This window comes from Eretmochelys imbricata, chromosome 7, assembly GCF_965152235.1.
Source record: "Eretmochelys imbricata isolate rEreImb1 chromosome 7, rEreImb1.hap1, whole genome shotgun sequence".
NCBI classification, from domain to species: Eukaryota; Metazoa; Chordata; order Testudines; family Cheloniidae; genus Eretmochelys; species Eretmochelys imbricata.
The window spans coordinates 125,636,433-125,658,921 of NC_135578.1; the positions used below are offsets into that span (position 1 = coordinate 125,636,433).

At 51.7% G+C, this 22,489-nt stretch overlaps 1 protein-coding gene across 3 annotated transcripts; it reads left to right on the top strand.

The window, feature by feature from the left end:
- Positions 1 to 36: 36 nt before the first annotated feature.
- CUTC (cutC copper transporter) lies at positions 37 to 21,624 on the top strand. Of its 3 annotated transcripts, none has more exons than XM_077823388.1 (9): positions 37 to 74; positions 6,095 to 6,166; positions 12,407 to 12,466; positions 13,048 to 13,257; positions 16,285 to 16,320; positions 17,815 to 17,948; positions 19,954 to 19,981; positions 20,395 to 20,500; positions 21,169 to 21,624. In XM_077823388.1, exons 2-9 carry the CDS (start codon positions 6,097 to 6,099, stop codon positions 21,278 to 21,280), a joined length of 756 nt encoding a protein of 251 aa, XP_077679514.1. In that variant the 5' UTR covers positions 37 to 74; positions 6,095 to 6,096; the 3' UTR covers positions 21,281 to 21,624. The 3 variants fall into 3 exon arrangements, with proteins under 3 accessions (XP_077679514.1, XP_077679513.1, XP_077679515.1); XM_077823387.1 differs by lacking the exon at positions 37 to 74 and adding an exon at positions 165 to 259; XM_077823389.1 differs by lacking the exon at positions 37 to 74 and adding an exon at positions 495 to 839.
- Positions 21,625 to 22,489: the final 865 nt, after the last annotated feature.

The following is a 22,489-nucleotide window of genomic DNA, read 5'->3' on the forward strand; positions in this document are numbered from 1 at the left end:
ACCCACCTAGCCGTCGCCATGACAATCCAGCACGTGACAGGGAGGAGGGAGAGCTGTGCGCGCCCTGAGAACAGGTGAGCGCGAGTCCGGGGCGGGGCCCGATCCCCGGGGGCGGGGCCACATGATTCGGGGCGGGGCTTCCTTCCGGACACATGACCAGGGCGACTCAGCTCCGCCGCGGGCGGAGCCGGCAGGGCGGGGGGTGAATTGGCCATGGAGCGACGGGACCGGAAGCGGGGCTCGGGGGCCGGAAATGCCGGTGAGCGGGCGAGCTCGTACCGGAAACAGGGCCCGGAAACCCTGGCGGCGGTCGGCTGTCGGCTGTGGCCGGGCCGGGGCGGAGCTGAGCTGAGGTGGCGGCGGCCGGAGCCGCAGCCGGGCCTGGGGCGGGCGGGGATCAGCTCCGCGCCGGCAGCCCGCGGGGCGCCGCGGGGACCGGGCCGGCCGCGGCCGCGTGTGGACGGGACTTGCAGCGCTGCGGAGTCGCTGCGGAGTCACTGCGGCTCCCCGCGGGCCGGGCGGCGGCGCGGCGCTCCGTGGCCGGGGTCCCGCGGGGCCGCCTTGTACCGCAGCGGGGCCCCCGGCTGAAGGGAAGCCCCCCCCCACCCCGCCGCCGCCGCAGCCCGCTACCTGAGCGGGCCTGGGGCGCGAGCTGGCGCCGTGAGCCCAGGCTGCCGAGCGCCCAGGGCGGCCCGGAGCGAGCGTGGGGGTAGCCGCTCCTAGGTCTGGACCCCTGCCCCTGGGCCGGTCCCTCTGCTCGCTGAGAGCCCAGCGTGCGGCTGCCAGGGTCGCGGACACGCCGGGCCTGCTGGCCTGCGCTCTCTTACAGCAGCCCGCGGGTCAGTTGTCTCTCTCCTGCCCTTGCTCTCCTGTGCCCTAACCCAGAAATTTCCAAGCGACCCACAAAGTACCCATGACCAAACAAGAACATCAGAACGGGCAGACTGGGTTAGACCAAGGGGCCATCTAGCCCAGTATCCTGCCCTCCGACAGGTTTCAGAGTAGCAGCCGGTGTTAGTCAGTATCCACAAAAAGAACAGGAGGACTGACAGTGGCCAGGGCCAGGTGCCCCAGAGGGAATGGACAGAACAGGGACTCATCCAGTGATCCATCCCCTGTCGCCCATTCCCAGCTTCTGGCAAACAGGCTAGAGACACCCCTGACCCTCCTGACTAATAGCTGTTCATGGACCTATCCTCCATGAATTTAAAAACATTCCTACAGTAACTTACAGGGGAACTGCTGGTAGTCTATGGGAAGTTGACAGGTCACATGATACTGCGGTAATGGCACTGGCTGAGGAGGTGGGGGGACAAATGCACCCCCATCCCCAAGATTTTTGCACTTACTTAAAGTTCCATAGGTCACAGAGCCAGGGGGGCCTTGGCCTGATCATTTTTCAGCAGTGGTCCCATACTTAATCAGCACAACTGCTATCAGAATGGTCCAGAGCAGTTGTGTAGTCACCACATCACTGATGTTTGACAAAGAGGCAGCTAGGTCACATGATGCTCCAACCTGGCACACACACAGTTTATTTCTGTACAGTAGAGCACACGAGTGTTCTCTTGAGAACTTGACTCCTGGTGACACCAGCTCAGGTGCGGTTTGGGTAAGAGAGAGAGGAGGCTCTACAGCTGAGGGAGACCCGCTTGTCCTCTCTGCAGCCGGGCGAGGACAAGCAGGGACCAGAACAGGGTCCCTGCTGGGGAGCGATGGTGACCAAAATTTGTCCCACAAGAAATATCTGCATTGACACTATTGCGGCCACCTTTCTGCCAGTGATATATCCAGACATCCCCAGCTCCATCGTTGCTTGTAAAAATTATAGGAAATGAGGTGGAGGAACCAGCCCAGCAGCCTCCACTGGGGGCCACTGCTATATAAGAGGCAAAAGGAAAGTGGATCGGCAGAGCCCCCTCCAACCAAGACATCGCCACCTTCCTGAGTGGATCCCTGGATGGCAAATTCGGACGGGACGGGCGTGACATCGCTTCACTGTGGTCCCGCGCTCGCAACGCCATGTGTCGCCTGGGGAAGCGCATCGGCTGCCGCTGGGAATGGTGCGAGGAGTGCCAGGATCTGGGAGTCCTGGTGCCGCAGATCAGGTCCGACGACAACACCATTGTCACCCCAAGCGCCAGGGGCATGCTGGAGAGGACCCTGAAGGCAGCCATCCACTCACTGTACATGGAAACCCTGAAGCGTAAACCGGCCCAGGGTAAAGCCTTTGAACTGACCAGCAAGTGTGATGCCAGCAACCACTTCCTCGCCTGGGGCGGCTTCACCCGTTTCGCCAACTGGCGGTTCATCCACCGTGCCCGACTCAACTGCGTCTCGGTAAACGGAGCCGTCTGCCACGGGAACCGAGAGAAGTGTTGCAGGAAGTGCAGCTACTCCAACGAGACTCTGCCCCACGTCCTGTGCAGCTGCAAGCTCCACTCCAGAGCCTGGCAGCTGCGCCACAACACCATCCAGAACCGCCTGGTGAAAGCCATTGCACCGCGTCTGGGGGAGGTCACTGTGAACTGCGCCATCCCCGGGACTGACAACCAGCTGCGACCTGACATGGTCATCACCGACAAGGCCCAGAAAAAGATCATTCTTGTCGACGTCATGGTCTTCTTTGAGAACAGGACCCTGGCCTTCTGCGAAGCCTGAGCTCGTAAGCTGGAAAAATACACCCCCCTGGCCGACACCCTGAGAGCAAAGAGCTATGACACGCAGATGGACTCCCTGATTGTTGGAGCCCTGGGCACTTGGGACCCCTGCAACGAGCGTGTGCTGCGGACCTGTGGGATCGGTCGACGCTACGCACGGCTCATGCGGCGCCTCATGGTCTCGGACACCATTCGATGGTCCAGGGACATCTACATCGAACACATCACCGGCCACCGACAGCACCAGGAGGTGTGAGCCGGAACAACATCGTGCATCAACTACGAGAAGGGGACCAAGAGACTTTTCCATTGGACCATATGAACTGGAACCATAAACTCACTGGACATTAAATCTCACCAAATGAGGGTCAATCCATCCTCATCATCGTATCGAGTCATTATACTCCACACCTGAACATAGCCATTATATGAACAACATACCCTCATATCTCAATGTCTGTACTTTGACCCATTAACCTTTTACCCCCCAATTGGGGATATTGCAGATTATGTATTCCTTACGCCATTCGATCCTAAACCGAATTTTGCAACCCTTGATAATCTGTACGTTATTGCCTGAGAAGCAGAAACTTCTATCCTTAAACTCTATACCGTTTTCTTTTTATTTTAACATCCTCTTAATAAAATTTTTAAATCTAGAGCTGCTAAACACTGTCATGACTCACCAATGGGAGTGGTTTGAGGAATATTCATGGGAGAAAGGAACCTGACAGCTGGGCAACATGTGCATGGAACAAAGTGAACCAGAGGCATTGTGTAGAGGAGCCTGAAGGAGGTGCAGGGAAAGAAGAGACCTGTTCACAGGGGAGCAAGGGAATAGGCAGGGTATGCAGCACAGGGGCCAGGTGCCAGGTGCCAGACTCACGCTTTTGTGCCAGAACAAATTGGGGGATGGGGTTTTCAAAGGGATTAGGTGGGGCTGCACTTATTCTTTAGATGATACAGAGGCCTGGTGCACACCTATGTAGGGGGTGTCAGGCTACAGCCCCTCTTGCAGCTCCTCCAGAACCGTTAACTGAGGTTCTGGCTACACTTTTCCCCTCACTTGTTTGTTCTCACACTCCCCATCCGTGACCCCACAAAGTTGCAAGACTCCCTCGTCAGCCTCCTCGTGGCACTGGCCAAGGTGGCCAGCCACCAGACCAGGAGAAAGCTCGGTGGCAGGTGTTCTGTGACTGTGGGACCTGTTTCCATTCCCTTGTCATATCACGTCTCCGAGCAGAGTTCCTCAGGGTAATGTCTGCTGATTCCTGGGGCTTGTCTGCACTTGAAACGCTACAGCAGCGCAGCTGCAGTGCTTCAATGTGGACATTACCTATCCCGGCAGGAGGGGTTCTCCCATCGACATAGGTAATCTACCTCCCCAAGAGGCGGCAGCTAGGTCAACAGAAGAATTCTTCCATTGACCTAGTGCTGTCTACATGGGGATTTAGGTCAGTTTAACAAAGTCACTCTGGAGTGTGGCTTTTTCACACCCTTGAGTGACATAGCTGGGTTGATTTAATTTTCTAGTATAGACGAGCTATTAAACTCCTTTCAAGAAGAGTGGGCACTGTCTGGGGTTCTTTGCTTGGTGCCCCTATCTGGAGTCCTGATGTCCAAACTGTCACCCACACTCCCATTCCTATTTTTGCATTTGTTGTTCCCAAATTCAATTGTGGCCTGTGCTTTGTGGTTCCACCCCCTCGGTAAAGGGAGCTCGCTTATCCCAGGACTCACAAGGAAATCATGTCTCACCAATCTATTAGAATTCTTTTGAGGGGGTCAACAAGCATGTGGACCAAGGGGATCCAGTGAATATAGTGTACTTAGATTTTCAGAAAGCCTTTGACAAGGTCCTTCACCAAAGGCTCTTAAGCAAAGTAAGCAGGGAAGGTCCTCTCATGGATCAGTAACTGGTTAAAAGATAGGAAACAAAAGGATAGGTTAGGTCAGTTGTCAAAATGGAGACAGCTAAATAGCATACTCCCCCAAGGATGTGTACTGGGACCAGTGCTGTTCAACGTGTTCATAAATTATCTGGAAAAGGGAGTAAACAGTGAGGTGGCAAAATTGGCAGATGATACAAAACTACTCAATATAGTTAAGTCGAAAGCAGACTGGGAAGAATTATGAACGGTTCTCACAAAAACGGGTGACTGGGCAACAAAATGGCAGATGAAATTCAGTGTTGATAAGTGCAAAGTAATGCACATTAGAAAACATAATCCCAACTATACATATAAAATTATGGGGTCTAAACTAGCTGTTACCTCTCAAGAAAGAGATCTTGGAGTCATTGTGGATAGTTCTCTGAAAACATCCACGCAGTGTGCAGCGGCAGTCAAAAAAGCGAACAATGTTAGGAACCATTAGGAAAGGGACAGATAATACAGAAAATATCATCATGTCCCTATATAAATCCATGGTATGCCCACAGCTTGAATACTGCATGCAGTTCTAGTCGCCTCATCTCAAAAAGGATATATTAGAATTGGAGAGGGTACAGAGAAAGGCAACAAAAAATGATTAAAGGTATGGAACAGCTTCTGTATGAGGAGAGATTAAAAAGACTGATACTGTTCATCTGAAAAAAGAGACGACTAAGGGGGAATAGGAGAGTGGTCTGTAAAATCATGACTGGTGTGGAGAAAGTGAATAGGGAATGTTATTTACCCCTTCACCTAACACAAGAACTAGATATCACCTGATGAAATTAATAGGCAGCAAATTTAAACAAAAGGAAGTATTTCTTCACACAACGCACAGTCAACGTTTGGAATTCATTGCTATGGGATATTGTGAAGGCCACAACTGTAAGTGGGTTCAAAAAAGAATGATGTAAATTCATGGAGGCTAAGTCCATCACTGGCTATTAGCCAAGATGGTCAAGGATACTACCCCATGCTCTGGGTGTCCCTAAACGTCCAACTGGCAGAAGCTGGGACTAGACGAGAGGGGATAGTTTACTTGATAATTGCCCTGTTCTGTTCATTCCCTCTGAAGCACCGGGTCAGAAGACAGGATACTGAGCTAGATGGACCATTGGTCTAAGCCAGTATGGCCATTCTTATGTTCTTATGGTGGGGAGCAGGGCTTGGAAGCCCTGGCGGTCCCTTTCAGTTTATGTTCTTTGATATTACAAAGTAGGGATTCGGGACCAAAAATAGCTGCAGGCATGTTTGGTCAAAGCCCAACCAGAGTGTTAAGAGATGGGAAATGTGGATGTGAGAAGGGTCTGGAGACAGGACGCAGTAGGAGATCAGGAGAGGGATCGGGTTGGGCCAACTGGAAACCCCACGTGGGGCAGGATACTGAAGAGGGGAGGACCAGTTTCCAGGGCTGGAGCTGAGAGGATCCCTGAGGCAAACCCTGCCCCTAAGCTGTGACTGGACTTGGCTGCCTCCTTGATTGCTGCTGTGTTTCCTTCCTAGGAATGGCTGATGGCTTTCTCATGGAAGTGTGTGTTGACTCAGTGGAGTCTGCTGTGAATGCAGAGAGAGGAGGTAAGGAAGAGGGGAACAGCTGGGACTTGACCTGTCCTCAGTGTAATAAAACCTGGTGGGGTAGAATGCAACAGCCTCTATGGTGCCAAGGCTTCTCCTGAAAGAGGGATTCTCAGTGCTATCAGCTGAGCACTCAGGGGCCTCAGCTTTATTATACAGACCATCGAGAAAGACACGGTTTCTGCCCCAAGGAGCTCACAGTCTAATATAGCTGTATGGAGCAGACATAGAGCATGACCACAGTAGGGATAGTGTGTCCAGTTCCGGTGCTCACAATGCAAGAAGGATGTTGATAAATTGGAGATGGTTCAGAGAATAGACACAAGAATGATTAAAGGATTGGAAAACCTGCCTGATAGTGACAGACACAAGGAGCTGAATCTGTTTAGCTTAACAAAGAGAAGGTGAAGGGGTGACTTGATCACAGTCTAGAGGTATCTACTTGGGAAACAAATATTTAATAATGTGCCCTTCAAGCTAGCAGACAAAGGTATGTCACAGTCCAATGGCTGGAAGGCGAAGCTAGACAAATCCAGACTGCATTCTCCATCACTGGCCATTTTAAAATCAAGATTTTTTAAAGCTCTGCTCTAGTTCAAACAGAAATTATTTCCGGGAACTTCTGTGTGATACAGAAGGTCAGAGTGGCCTTAGAATTTATGAATGTTTAGTACTAGAAATCTGCAGCTAAGGTATGTCAGTGAATGTGTGCATCAGCCCTCACAAGCTAACCAGGGCTGGCCCAACACTTAGATACAAGATCTCCAAGAGACAATGACCCCAGGTCCAAGCACAGTGCTAGGTGGTGGTGTGACATTCTGTACCTTGGGGAAGCGCCTTGTAACCCCCATATTCCTCATGTATATATAATTGTGATCTTGCATATAAAGCAGGCTGTGTGAGGTATCAGGAAAGGTTATGATCTGCTGAAAGTCATGTTTTATCCAGAGATGTGTATCATTAATGTGTATGAAGTTATGAGAATTGTGTTGTACAGTTGTCAGTAAAACATGCTGTAAGTTGAGGAATCAGCCAGATCTTAGCTCAACAGCAAGGAAAGTAACTAATGCCCTGGCGGGGTGTCAACCCACCAACAGTCATTGTCCAGCAAGGGAGCTACAATACAATGACTCACCTGCGTGAGGCCACACCAGGGGAATTGCTCAACCTTGCCTGGAGAGACTCAGCAATGCCCCCTAGACATGCCTGGACTTGTGTGCACATGGGACTGGGGTATGGAACAGAACAGAGCAGGCCCATGTCTCGTCTCTTCTCCTGGCCCCACCTATACTGCAAGCAACAAAGACACTGAGGCCTTGTCTACACTGGCAAGTTTCTGCGCAGTAAAGCAGCTTTCTGTGGTGTAACTCCCAAGGTGTACACATTGCCAAGCCACTTAGTGTGCAGATACTGCATAGTATCAGTGCTGTAAAAAAACCACCCCGATGAGAAGCGTACAGCACCGTGGTGCCAGTGTAAGACACCCTAATCGATTACAGCACTGCGATTGGCCTCCGGGAGGTGTCCCACAATGCCTGTTCTCGCCTCTCTAGTCATCAGTTTGAACTCTACTGCCCTGTCCTCAGGTGACCAACCGTCAGCCCCTCCCCTTAAATTCCTTGGGAATTTTGAAAGTCCTCTCCCTGTTTGCTTGGTGGCGCATGCATTGGTCTCAGCGCATCTTTCCAGATGACCACACCTGCTCCACGCACCAGGTGATTCCCCGCTTGGAGCAATGCCGAGCTGCTGGACCTTACTAGCATTTGGGGAGAGGAGGCTGTCCAGCCCCAGCTGCGCTCCAGCCGTAGGAATTGTGATACCTATGAACAGATTTCACGATGCATGAGATAAAGAGGCCATGACCAGGACACGCTGCAGGGTCAAAGTGAAGGAGCTGTGGAACACCTGCCACAAGGTGCAGAAGGGAAACCGCCACTCCGGTGCTGTGCCCATGAGCTGCTGGTTCTACAAAGAGCTGGACGCGATACTTGGTGGCGACCCCACCTCCACTGCAAAGGCCACTGTGGATACTTCGGTGGCTCGTGCCAGTTGAGAGTGCACCGAGCCAGGAGGAGGAAATCTTGGACGAGGATGTGCAGGGGGACACAGAGGCAGAGGACGACTTGGAGGTCAGTGATGCATGCAGCCCAGAGCTCTTCTCTACCCCGGAGGAGGCTAGCCAGTCACAGCTGTCAGAGCTTGGCGAAGTGCAAACAGGAGAGGAGGCCCCTGGTAAGTGGCTTTGATTTTGGGAATTGCTGAAGCGAGTTGTTGGGGGCAGGAGGGCTGCAGAACGCAGGCTTGTGTCTGTATGATGCATATACCACTGCATGCCTAGTCTGAGCGACGGAACAGGGTGTTGATTGACTCCCTCACTTCACGGGAATTTGCCTCAGAGATCTCCAGGAAACTCTCATGGAGATACTGGGCAATCCGCTGCTGCAGGTTCTTTGGCAGAGCTGCTTTGGTTTTTGCCCCATTAAGGGTAAATTTCCCACGCCACTCTGCCGTCATTGGAATGGAGAGAACCGTTGTTGCACACAGGCAAGCCACATAAGGGCCAGGATGGAAGCCGCAGTCTTGGAGAAGACCCTCCCTTGATTCCCTGCTCACCCTCAGCAGCGAGATCTTCCATAATGAACACAGCCTGTGGAAAATGTGGGGACAGGAATGATTATGATGTTCTCCCTACAGTGCCGAAGAGCCACATGCCCAGTGTATAGTACGGTCCTGGAACACTGATTTCCTCTGCCCCTGTGGTTACTCACCATTTTGGGGGTCTTGTGGCTCATGTGTGATTGCCTGAGGTCAGCCAGTTCGTGACAGGTATGTGAAGAGTGGCTGTGTTTTAAATCAGTGGTCTGTGTGTTGCAAACTATACTGCTTCTGTAAAATGCTGCATTTTGGCTTCACAGATATGACCTTGGGAGCCCAGCCCCCTTTTTGTTATCGCCGGCTGAATGGCTGTGAAGAATTAGAAAGCGGCCACGAAGAACTAAAGAGGACTTTCTGCGTGAGGTCATGATGCACTCCCCCACTGAGAAACAAGAACTGAAGGAGTGGTGGGACAGAGAGAAGAGGGACCAAAAGGAGAACATGGTGCACCAGAACGAAGCCACAGAGCAGCTCTTAAACGTTATGGAGCGCCAAGCAGACAGGCTCCTGGCGCTGCTAGCACTGCAAACCGAGCAGCTCCGCGCCCACCCTCCCGCCCCTGCAGCCACTGTCACAAAACTCTTTCCCATGAGCCCCCCAAACACCTCCAACACACTCTTCTCAACCTCCTGGCTCCAGTCTGTACCTGCTGCATTCCACTCCTGCCTCATCGCAGTTCAGCCCTGCGGACTCCCAGTACCCACTGCACTCAACACCTGTCCCTCTGCAGTTTAGCCCTGCTGAAGTACAGTACCACTGCACTGTACTCCAGAGGGGAAGGTTGGATATGATACTGGACATACACAAACCTTTAACCGTCTCGGGACCCCACCTCCTCCTGGGACCCTCCCTTCCCCCATCCTCCTCAGTGTTGATGTGTTTTTTGTTTGTCTCTCTCCTCCGTTCGTTGTTTTTTAATAAAATAATTGTTTGGGTTTGAAAGCAATCTTTATTCCATTAATTGAAAGCAAACAGAGCCCTGCAAGGCAACAGGCGATTTTCTTACACTGTAGTGCATTATCTGCACCAATCACAATCCCCTCCTAGCATTACAAGCACTGTACTCCCGAGCATAGCAACAAATTAGTGACTTACAGCTTCAAATTGCTGCCCCAAAGCATCCCTGATCCTTATTGCCCCGTGCTGTGCCCCTCTATTAGCCCTGGTCTCGGGCTGTTCAAATTCAGCCTCCAGGCACTGAGCCTCTGCGATCCAGCCCTGAGTGAAGCTTTCACCCTTCCCTTCACAAATATTATGGAGCGTACAGCATGCTGCTATGAGCATAGGAATTTTGTCATCGGCCAGATCCAGCCTCCCATATAGGCAGGGCCAGCAGGCCTTTAAACGGCCAAAAGCACACTCAACAGCCATTCTGCACTTGCTCAGCCTGTTGTTGACAGGCTGCTCCTTGCTGCTGTCAAGGTGCCTTGTGTATGGCTTCATGAGCCATGGCATCAAGGGGTAGGCGGGGTCTCCCAGGAGCACAATGGGCATTTCGACTTCCCCTGTGGTGATCTTGCGGTCAGGGAAGAAAGTCCCTGCTTGCAGTTTCTTGAACAGGCCAGTGTTTCGAAAGATGCATGCATTGTGCACCTTTCCGGACCAGCCTGTGTTAATGTCTATGAAATGCCCATGGTGACCCACAGGTGCCTGAAGAACTATTGAGAAATACCCCTTCCAATTAATATACTCTGTGGCTAGATGGTCTGGTGCCAGAATTGGAATATGCATGCCATCTATCACCCCTCAGCAGTTAGGGAAGCCCATTTGTGCAGAGCCATCCACAATGTGATGCACGTTGTCCAGAGTCACGGTGTTTCGGAGCAGGATGCGATTAGTGGCCCTGCAAGCTTCCGTCAACACGACAACAACGGTCAACTTTCCCACTCCAAACTGGTTAGTGACCGATCGGTAGCAGTCTGGAGTAGCCAGCTTCCACAGTGCAATCGCCACATGCTTCTCCAGCGACAGGGTAGCTCTCATTCTCGTGTCCTTGCACTGCAGGGCTGAGGTGAGCTCCCATGAATGTGGCTTTCATCATCCGAAAGTTCTGCAGCCACTGCTTGTCATGGCAGACGTGCATGACAGTGTGATCCCACCACTCAGTGCTTGTTTCCTGAGCCCAAAAGTGGCGTTCCACTTTGGTCAGCGCCTCTGTGAATGCCACAAGCAATCTCGTGTTGTAGCTACGACTCGTGTCGCGATCATTGTCGCACTCCTCTTGCCTTTGTACTCCACTGCCACTTGTGACATGTTAGAGCAAGCAGTATATTGGTCAACAGTGCGGGATCCATTCCTGCAGACCGAAGAGGCAGAGCATGCAGTATACAAACCGTTGAAAGATGGTACCAAATGTGGACAGAAGCACAGGGATTGCTGGGATGCGTAGCAATGCATCACAGGGCATTGGGATGGGACAGGACCCAGGATGCCCTGTGACCCCCTCCGCCTTCCCACAACTCTTAGCGGCAGAAGAGGAAGAGGTGCTCAGTGCGATAGCTGCTCAGAGTACACCTCTCCAAATACCGCTGCAAGTGCCACAAGGGTGAACATGCTATTGCGCTGGCAGCTGACAGTGTGAACACACAACAGCGATTTCCCTTCAGCGCTCTCTGAGCAGCGCTGTAACTGTCGGTGCTGTCACTCTGCCAGTGTAGACACACCCTGAGAAGAAGACTGAAGACTCCAACAGAGGAGACTGGCCCAGATTTACAGGACAAATCTGTATATTAAGGACTGCAATATCCAATGGGGTGAGGAAAACTACATAGTCTAGTTGTTGCCCAGTCTAATAGAGTTGAGAGTGTAGACTGTGTGCTTATATTTTATTTCTTTTGGTAACTAACTCTGACTTTTTGCCTAACACTTATAGTTACTTAAAATCTATCTTTTGTAGTCAATAAATTTGTTTAACCATTTATCTTTACCAGTGAGTTTGCCTGAAGTGTGTGGCAAATTGCTCAGATTTGCAAAGGCTGGTGTATATCCACTTTCCATTGATGAAGTGGTGAACCAACTAAGAAATTTGCTCCGCTCAAGTGAGCAGTGCAAGATGGTATAGTCCTGAGGTACAGTGCTGGGAGCTAGGGGGATTCAGCCAGTGCCTTTCTCTGTGTGATTCATGAGTGGCTCTGGGAACATTTATGCAATCTAGCTGGGTGTGGGGCTCCACATGAGGTCGTGCTGAGTGATAACAGCACCTGGAGGGGTTTGCTGCTGGTCACTAGCAAGGCATTGTGAGAGACAGCCCAGTCTGGAGAGAGTCGGGGGGCTCAGTGATCCCACACTCCCAGGCTGCACCCCAGGGATCCCATCACAGGTGGTGTGAAGCAGAGAGTGGGGCAGGTGACTCTCCCCTTTGGCACAGTGCTCTGGTGTCCGGGCTTGTCATCCTGATGGGAAGGCAGGGGCCTGTTGTTCTAGTGTCCTGGCTCTACAGGCGGTAGGTCCCAATTTTCTGTCTCCCAGTGACCCTATTCCATAAGCCCTAGATCCCTACCTTGGTCCATGTCCAGGCCTTCTGAGGAGTCTAGAGGGATGGTTTGTGCTCCTTACTTAGCGACTGTTACTCGGTCTCTTGTCCAGGTGCTGGTCGGATTGAGCTGTGTGCTGGCCTGATGGAAGGAGGAACCACGCCCAGTATGGGTGAGTGCCCCAGGGCATCTTGCTCATACAGGGACATCAGGACTACTGCCCTGCAAGTGCACCAATGGAATACGTACTGGGGAAGCATTCAGTGGGACGAGGGCCAGTCCTGCAGGGCCATGGGTGCATGAGGAAGAGCCAATTCATGCATTCTCTGAAGCCTCCTGTCGAGTTGGCCCAAACTTTGCCAGTGTCCATGGAGTTTAGTGGCTTCTCTACCCTCCAGGGCCTCAGTGCAGGGAGCAGGTCCCACATGTCCTGGATTTGTCAGGGAACCTCCCAGCTCTTCAGCTGGCCCAGCCATGGAAGTTGCATCCCAATCTCCCAATCCCTTCAGCACCTCACTTCCATCCACCTAACTCTTCACTCCTGCTCTCCTTCATTCTCCTCTGTCCCCAGGGATTCCTGCCTAACTCCCATGCTCCAGGATAATGGGGGTCAAAGGTCCCTTCCCATCCCTGAACCCCAGGTGAGGCTCTCCCTGCTGGACAGAAGTGAGGGCTGGGAGGCCTCTGTAGTGGGAAGGGTGGGTGTCTGCCCTGCTTGTCCCCATGCTGAGCTGTCTCTGTCTGTCCCGGCAGGACTCCTGCAGGTGGTAAAGCAGTGTGTGCGGGTCCCAGTGTTTGTGATGATCCGACCTCGTGGGGGAGATTTCCTCTACTCCGACCGGGAGTTGGAAGTGATGAAGGCTGATATCCGCCTAGCCAAGCTGCATGGAGCCGATGGACTGGTGTTTGGGGCCCTGACTGAGGACGGGCGCATCGACACAGAGCTCTGCACAGCCCTGCTGGGTAAGGAGGCCCCCAGTTATGGGGTTCAGCTCTGCCTGATGCAGACAGCTTGGTGCTATCTGACCTGGTGGTGCTGGAAGATGTCATGTAGGTTGCTCTGGCTAATGATAGCTGGCTGGGGTCTGGCCCCCTCACTCCAGCCTCTCCTGGTTTCATGCTGCCATCTACCCCACGGCATTGTGGGTGAGCGCTTTGCAGACAGGCAGCACGGCTTCCCCCAGGAGTTCCCAGCTTGAAATGCAGTCTTGGGCGAGATGATGTGGTAAGGGAGGGAGAGGCTCAGGACCGGCTGTAGGTTTTTTGCTGCCCCAAGCTCCGAGAGCACAACTGCCCAAGCCAAAAAAAAAAAAAGGATGGCTGGAATGCCACCCCTAGAATTGTGCTGCCTTGTGCTTGCTTTGCTGGTGCCTAGAGCCCGTCCTGGAGAGGCTCATGCAGGGTACATGCAGGGTGTATTTTATGGCTAGCAAACACCCCCCATACCTTCCTTTCCTACTTGTGGGTGAGAGCAGAGCCGGCTCAGAAACCTTGGTAAAGATACCCAGGAAGTGCTTGTCTTGGCCTTCTGCATACCAGCTGTTCCAGACCTCGCTCTGAATTTTTCTGTCTTCCAAAATAGCTGAGAAAAACAGGCCAAAAGGGGAGAAATGAAAAAATGTAGAAAGTGGGTGGAGCTGGCGTTGCCTGGAGCGGCTGGGCTGTGGGAGACCCGAACCCCTTCTGAGCCAAGGGAGGAAAGGATCCTCCAGCACCTCATCTGTGAGCTGTAGCCAAGACACAGGGAGGCCAAGCTAGCACCTGACTGTCTGAGATCTGTGATCCTCGGGGTCCTGGGTTGCAGACGAACACACCCTAGAAGGTGCAGCAAGAGGAGAGGGGTCTGTCCAGGACTCTGCACTACATGTGACATGGGATTGTCTGCAGGGGCTGGTATAGTCAACAGAGGACACAGCTTGAGCTTCGTCAGGAAAATAACCAGCTCTGGTCCGAAGGAGCAGTCCTCAGTGGAGGGCTCTGTGGAAGAGGTGGAAAAGCAGGGGAGAGCTCAGACTGGTTAACTCTCTGGCTTCCCACATAGCTTTGATCCTGATCCTTTCCCTGCCTCTGTGATGGGAGAGCAGACTCCTTTCTGACTGCCTAGAAATCGTCCCTGCAGAGGAAGCTGTCTCTTAAAGGAGCTAGAATCCCTCTGTGTGAATTAGATGATAAGGGTGATGTAGGCAGCGTCATCACTATCCCTGTCTAACAGCCAGGGTAAAGATCAGCTCTTGAAAGCAGCTGCTGATGTTACTCATAAGCAGAACAAAATTTTGTGCTCCCATGGTGGGTCTGGAGACCCACTAACTGGGGGCAAAAAATTTGTCATCCAGAGAGAGTCTGGACAGTCAGGGGAGAAGCACCCACCGCGTTCCCAGCAATCATTGGGTCATTCACAGTGGTAGCAGAAGTGTGTATCTGAGGGAATATGGACTCAGCTATGCCCTCCTGAGACAGTGGTTCCTTTCAGTGTTCCAGACAGAGGAACTGCGATGTATCTGGGTACTCTCTTTAGACACTTGGAAACACTCCTGCCAGTGTCAGGTTGTTCCCCTGGTTTCCCAGGCCCTCAACCCCACCGGATTGATCCTTTCTCCTTAATGCACACCACAAGTGCGGCTGGGTGGTAGAGGGACTCTAGGCACAAACCCAGTTTATCACTGTTCTCAGGGCCATTGACTGAGGCTCTGTCTGCTACACAAAAGCTGGCAATCCGGTCGGCCTTTCAGCCATTGCAATGCAGAGCACCCTGTGCTACTCTCCGATTCAAGCTTTCGGTGATGCATAGCCCCGTCTTCCATGAGTCTAAAGCACAGTATGCAGTAGAGAGTGGAATTTAGGATTGCAGGGCTCATCGCATGGATGGGCCACTGTCCCAGCCATTCCCACTGCTGCAGGGCAGTCCATACACAAGGAGCTTCACAGAAAACACATGGAGACTTTAAAAGGCCCATAAATATACAAACCCGTGCTGGAGCCTAGGTAGCCTGGGCCTCTCCAAAGGCTGGTGGAGGAAACAGCCATCTCACCTCTCCAGCGTGGCTATGCTCCCTGCTGGGCTCTCCAAAGATGGTCCAGGAGCTTGTCTTTGGGCCACTCTTTCAGCAGTTAGGAAGAGAAAGTGTCATAACCATACAGCTAAGGGTAGCCTAGAATTCCTCCTTACCTGTAAGGGGTTAAGAAGCTCAAATAACCTGGTTGGCACCTGACCAAAAGGACCAATGGGGAAAGAAGGTACTTTCACATGGGGGAGGGAGGGGAGGCTTTGTTGGTGTGTTCTTTGGGGAAAGCAGAGAAGCATCAGGTCAAAAAACTCCTTCCTCTATAAACCATCCTGTACAAATTTCTGATATTACAAAAAAAGTAAGTAAATAAGGCAAGGTGCGTTAGATTACCTTTTGTTTTCAGCTTGTGAATTTTCCCTGTGTTAGAGGGAGGTTTATCCCTGGTTTTTGTAACTTTTAAGTTTTGCCTAGAGGGAAATCCTCTGTGTTTTGAATCTGATTACCCTGTAAAATTACCTTCCATCCTGATTTTACAGAGGTGCTTCTTTTACTTTTTTTTCTTTATAATGAAGTTCTGTTTTTTAAGAATCTGATGGGGTTTTTAGTGTCCTACAAACCCACGGGTCTGGTTTGTGCTCACCTTGTTTATTTTTCAAGCCTCCCCAGGCAAGGGGGTGTAGGCTTGGGGGGATATTTTGTGGGAATAGGAACTCCGAGTGGTCCTTTTCCCTGGTTCTTTGTTAAATCACTAGGTGGTGGCACCATACCTCAGTCCAAGGACAAATAGAGATTTGTGCCTTGGGGAAGTTTTTAACCTAAGCTGGTAGAAATAAGCTTAGGGGGTCTTTCATGCCGGTCCCCACATCTGTATCCTAGAGTTCAGAGTGGGGAGGGAACCTTGACAGAAAGGGACCCCACTCTGATGCAGGATCCTCTCCTCACACAGCGAGGCCTGCACTAACCATGTGAACTCTTCTCTTTGCAGCTGTTTGTCGTCCCCTGCCAGTCACCTTCCACCGCGGTGAGTTGTTCTCTGTGCTGTCCTGCTGTGAAGGAGCTGGCCCAGGCTCTATGCCTGTGCCCCTGCCCGGGGCTCTGAGGGCCCAGGCTCTATGGCCTTGTGGGTCCAGCAGGCTCTGTAGCCGTGCCGCTGCCTGGGAGTGGGGGCCGTGCGGGCTCAGGCTCTATGGCCGTGCTGCTGCCCTGAGTGGGGGCTGTGTATGCCAAGCCTCTGTGCAGGGGTTGGCAGCTGTGAGGGAAGCCTTTGGTTCTAGGCCCCGGATATATCCACCCGCCCTTGGCTGGTGAGCTGGCTGATGGGTGGGACTTTAGCAAAGCTTTTGACACGGTCTCCCACAGTATTCTTGCCAGTAAGTTAAAGAAGTATGGCCTGGATGAATGGACTGTAAGGTGGATAGAAAGCTGGCTAGATTGTCGGGCTCAACGGGTAGTGATCAACGGCTCCATGTCTAGTTGGCAGCCGGTATCAAGTGGAGTGCCCCAAGGGTCGGTCCTGGGACCGGTTTTCTTCAATATCTTCATTAATGATCTGGAGGATGGTGTGGATTGCACCCTGAGCAAGTTTGCAGATGACACTAAACTGGGAGGAGAGGTAGATACCCTGGAGGGTAGGGATAGGATACAGAGGGACCTAGACAAATTAGAGGATTGGGCCAAAAGAAATCTGATGAGGTTCAACAAGGACAAGTGCAGAGTCCTGCACTTAGGACGGAAGAATCCCATGCACCGCTACAGACTAGGGACCGAATGGCTAGGCAGCAGTTCTGCAGAAAAGGACCTAGGGGTTATAGTGGACGAGAAGCTGGATATGAGTCAACAGTGTGCCCTTGTTGTCAAGAAGGCCAATGGCATTTTGGGATGTATAAGTAGGGGCTTAGCGAGCAGATCAAGGGATATGATCGTTCCCCTCTATTCGACATTGGTGAGGCCTCATCTGGAGTACTGTGTCCAGTTTTGGGCCCCACACTACAAGAAGGATGTGGAAAAATTGGAAAGAGTCCAGCGGAGGGCAACAAAAATGATTAGGGGACTGGAACACATGAGTTATGAGGAGAGGCTGAGGGAACTGGGATTGTTTAGTCTGCGGAAGAGAAGAATGAGGGGAGATTTGATAGCTGCTTTCAACTAGCTGAAAGGGGGTTCCAAAGAGGATGGATCTAGACTGTTCTCAGTGATAGCAGTAATGGTCTCCAGTTGCAGTGGGGGAGGTTTAGGTTGGATATTAGGAAAAACTTTTTCACTAGGGGAGTGGTGAAACACTGGAATGCATTACCTAGGGAGGTGGTGGAATCTCCTTCCTTAGAAGTTTTTAAGGTCAGGCTTGAGAAAGCCCTGGCTGGGATGATTTAGTTGGGGATTGGCCCTGCTTTGAGCAGGGGTGGGACTAGGTGACCTCCTGAGGTCCCTTCCCACCCTGATATTCTATGATTCTATGACTCAGTGCTGCAGCTTGTGCCAGCATGGCATCTCTGAGCTGCTTTGTTTGGTCTTTCAGCCTTCGACATGGTCCATGATCCTCTTGTGGCCCTGGAGACCCTGGTGTCCCTGGGATTCGAGCGGGTGCTGACCAGCGGCTGTGACAGCTCAGCACTGGAGGGGTTACCCTTAATAAAGAGACTCACAGAACAGGTGAGCGCCCCCTCCCCCACTTCTGTCTCTGCTGTTGCTCTCAGTTACCCTGACCACTCACTGCTCTGTGGGGGCTGCCCCTAGGGAAGTCTTTGGCTGGGAGCACCTTCCCCATCTGCTCCTGCTTTTGCACTGGCCCCAGGGGCACATCAGGGCTTTGTGAGTTTGAGCTGTGAGGCCCCACTTGGCAGAGACCTGCGTCTGCCAACAGGGAGGCCACTTGGGCTGCTCTTGCTCACAGGCTACAGATGGGGTGACCTCACGGAGGGGAGGGGCCTTGTCTCTAACTTGCTCTCCCCGTTGGTGTGACAGCACCTGTGTCTGTTGTCCTTCACACCGTATTTGTATTGCAGTAGCACATGGAGGCCCCCCGGGACATCAGGGCCTGGGACCTGTTGTGCTAAACAACACACACACACACAAGCTCACGATCCTGTTTAAGATGAAATGCAACAAATGGGAGTAAGAAAGGTGCAGGACGAGAAGAGTGAAATGAGGGGGGATGGTGACAGGATCCCAAGGATACAGACGCTCTGAGATGAGGCTTTAATGAGTCCGGCTCATCTGCATGTTTTTCTGTCTGAGACGTACATAAAATCACGAAGTGCCTCGCCGGAGAGAGTGAGCCGGCCCGGCAGTGGGACTGTCAGATGGAAGGCACTAGAGGCCGGCGCAGTGTGATGGTTTATGAATGTTACCATTGGGTGCTGGCTGGGGTGCTCTGGGGTTGAGGAGAGAGCTCTCTGGGCTAGGAGTGTCAGAAGGCAGGGGACAGCTGGGGCTGACAAGGGGGACTGATGAGCGGAGTGTAGCTGGGGTGTTGAATGACTTAACTGCTCATTTTCTGGCTGGTGTGTTTAGGGAGATCTGCAGTCTGGCAGACTAAACTCCAACAGCACAAAGGGCTAAGTCTGAGAACATAGTACAGCATGTATGCACATGCACACAGACACAATACTCACACTTTATATGCATATGTGCATGTAGACACATGCATGTCCATGGAGACACACACACGTGCATATACACGGCTATGCACACACACAGGTATTATTGGTTGGCTTGTAAGTTATTGGAGTTTAGGGGGCTCTTGAAAGAAGTGGCTGCAGTGTCCCAGAGTCTGTGAGGTTCCTGGGCTGGAGCATGTTAAGTAGGCAGAGTCCTTGAGCCAGCCTCTAAGTGTCTCAGGGGGCTGAGTTTCAGAAGAGCTGGAGGAGTTTCCAGCATGAGACGCACTGGAGGCACCAGGCTGAAGAATGAAAGTCCGGCAAAATCACAAGGACAGTGGCTTCCTCTAATGCAGGGGGAGGCAACCTATGGCACGCATGTCAAAGACAGCACGCGAGCTGATTTTCAGTGGCACTCACACTGCCCGGGTCCTGGCCACCGGTCCAGGGGGCTCTGCATTTTAATTTAATTTTAAATGAAGCTTCTTAAACATTTTAAAAACCTTATTTACTTTATATACAACAATAGTTTAGTTATATATTACAGACTTATAGAAAGAGACCTTCTAAAAACATTAGAATCATAGAATATCAAGGTTGGAAGGGACCTCAGGAGGTCATCTAGTTCAACCCCCTGCTCAAAGCAGGACCAATCCCCAATTTTTGCCCCGATCCCTAAATGGCCCCCTCAAGGATTGAACTCACAACCCTGGGTTTAGCAGGCCAGTGCTCAAACCACTGAGCTATCCCTCCCCGCCAATGCACACAAAAATGTATTACTGGCACACAAAACCTTAAATTAGAGTGAATAAATGAAGACTTGGCACACCGCTTCTGAAAGTTTCCGACCTCTGGTCTAATGTGTCTTGGGGACGATGCTGTGAGCTGCATAACTGGGCATGTCCTGAGGTGTGTGAGTGTGAATTCTTCATGCTACTCCAAGATCCTCCACATGATAGGCTGCATATAGGTGGGGCGCATGCAAGTACCGTGTCTCTCCTGTGTGTCAAGCTGGAGTGGGCAAGAGCATTAACACCTGTCACTCTGCTCCTTTTCAGGCAAAGGGCAGGATTGTGGTGGTGCCAGGTAATGACTCTATTGCAACTTTGTGCACGTACTGGGGGCTGAATCTGTCCCTGGCTCTGGGGTCCCAGTCTCATGCACGTGCCCAGGTGCATAAGATCCATGTTTCAGCTTTGAACCATTCTGCTGCCTCACCGAGGAGTGGCTCTCCCTCCCTCCAGGGAACGTAAAGGCCACCATTCCCGCTACCTGCTGTGGGCAGTGAAGCCCTGTACAACTGCTGCATTCTGTGAGGTCTGGGGATACTCTCTGGATCAGCCAGGGGTCCCATGCAGCTCCTCATCCAGCCTCCTGTGCCTCTGTGGTGCTGTTTCCCTTTGCTGTCCAGGCTGGATCTGGTCTTAGGGGCTAGTCACCGGGTGATGCTCAGGATTGTCCTGCTCAAATGTGATGTATGAATATATTCTTTCCACTAGGGGGTGGTATAACAGAGAGGAACCTGCAGAGGATTCTTGAGGGCTCTGGTGCATCTGAGTTTCACTGCTCTGCTCGCTCAGCCCGGGACTCAGGAATGAAGTTCAGGTAAGAGGTTGTCTCTGCACTAAGCCAGTGAGGAGTTACAGTCTGGCTTGTTCCTCCCACAGATTTGCTGCTCTGAAAGTGAGTCTGCGAATTACAGAGAAAACTCCCTGATCCTGCTGATGCCCCAGGGTGTGCGAATTGTGCTTCGGGGGGGCTAGATGTGTGAATCCTGGCACTGGTATTCTGGGGCACATGAATTCAGCTGGGCTCAGCGTTTGGGGGCGCGAGTCCTGTGCACGATGAGGTCCCCTTGGATGCGTTAACCTCCTGTGTTCAGCTGTTGGGAGCATGATTCCTGGCATGAGCGCACTGAGGTATGTGAATGGCACTTGGGAGCATGAGCCCTGATGCTGGTGCCGTGGTGGGCTGTGGGGGTGCATCTCTGTGAGACATGGGTCTAGGAGGTCTGTACTTCGTTCCCATAATGCTGGTGCCTCTGGCCTAGAGCTAGGACCCTTTCCTCTGCTTGGGATACCGCTTCTCCTGCTGCTACTGTCTAGCATCTCTGTTAACTCGGCGGTGGCACCGGAAGATCCTCTGCCAGCTGCTGAGAAAAGAGGAGACAATGCTGTAGCTTGGCAGTTACCTTGATGTCTCCTGGCTAGGGCCTGTGTCCAGCTGTTCTACATTCCAGACAGTAATCAGTCCCCTGTTGGTTTTCCTGACAGAAACAGCAGTGTTGCCATGGGATCCTCTCTCTCTGTCTCCGAATATTCCCTAAAGGTAGCAGATGTGGCTCAAGTGAGGACCCTGAACGCTATTGCAAAGAACATCCTGTAGAGGGCAAGTGCTGAGTGGGGGACAGGAGCGCGCAGACCCTGGGATCCTCTCTGCCCATCTGAACAGATGGGCTCAGGCTTCAGTCTCACAAGGGCTGTCAATGAAGTGGATACTATGACGGAACCTGCAGTCTCTTCATTGGCTTCACCTGGACACGCTCCCTGGACTGGAGGCTTAAACTGGCTTTTTAGAAAAAAAAAAACAAAAACAACCACCAAGGACCCATTCCTGGCTGTTGTAGTGGCACAAACCATTCAGCAGCAATTGGGAGGGGGGACCTTAGCGAAGGGTAACTAAATTGTGCATTACCAGCAGTGATTGTCAAATAAACACCCTGCAGCCACTCCCGTGTCACTGTGGCTCATCCTTACGGAAAGGGCTTGATGGTCTGTGTCATGCTGCCAATGTGAATGGTATCTGCTATGGTGAGTCGTGACGTGCTTGCAAAGGAGTCATGTTCCAGGGAATCTGCGCAGGATGCAGTCAGCACGAGGAAATGATTTCATTCAGAGTTAAGGTCATTTGAATTCAGGACTCTTGCTTTCAGGCTGATTTAGCAATCCATGGCTAAGGTTGGCAGAGGCGTTCAGGAGACACTGAACTGAGAACTATATCTAGAACTCAAACAACACACAGGTTCTGCTGACAAAGCTTGTCAGCCTCGTAAACAGAAAGCTCAGGTCTCTTCCCCTTTTCTTAAAGAAAACCACAGGGAAATCATTTGAAAAAATCTTGGAGTTAGTACAAAGAACAAATTGTAGCCTTTTATTTTATTTAAAGTGAATTTAGTAATGTGGCATTACACCATCGTGGGTTCGGCTCTGGTGGCTACAGTTTCAAGCTTAACAGAATGAAAGTCACCTCTGCTACTTGCTTCAGATTCAGAGTCTCTAGGAACACATAAAGACCAGGGGTAGTGACCACACACACATTTACCAGTACAAGTCTCTCACAAAGTTTTATTAAAGTTACCAGCAAAGTTGTGGTTACCCAAGCATATAGAAATTCTCTACAGACCTATGTTCAAGTTACCAATATAGTTATAGTCACATCCTCCTAGATAGTGTTAGGATCTGATGGGTCTGTCCTGGACTGATCCTCAGTAGAGAGATGGTTCCTGCTGGGTTTCCCATAGAGAGCTCAATTGTCTCACTCTGGGCACCCTCTTTTATAATGTGATTCTGACTATACCTCATTAGCATTTACACG

Excerpts from the sequence above, each read along its gene's own strand:
- CUTC (XM_077823387.1), top strand. The coding sequence starts at position 214 with ATGGAGCGACGGGACCGGAAGCGGGGCTCGGGGGCCGGAAATGCCG. Across the intron at positions 12,467-13,047 it reads AGGAACCACGCCCAGTATGG|GACTCCTGCAGGTGGTAAAG; the intron begins GTGAGTGCCCCA and ends CTGTCCCGGCAG. Across the intron at positions 13,258-16,284 it reads GCTCTGCACAGCCCTGCTGG|CTGTTTGTCGTCCCCTGCCA; the intron begins GTAAGGAGGCCC and ends TTCTCTTTGCAG.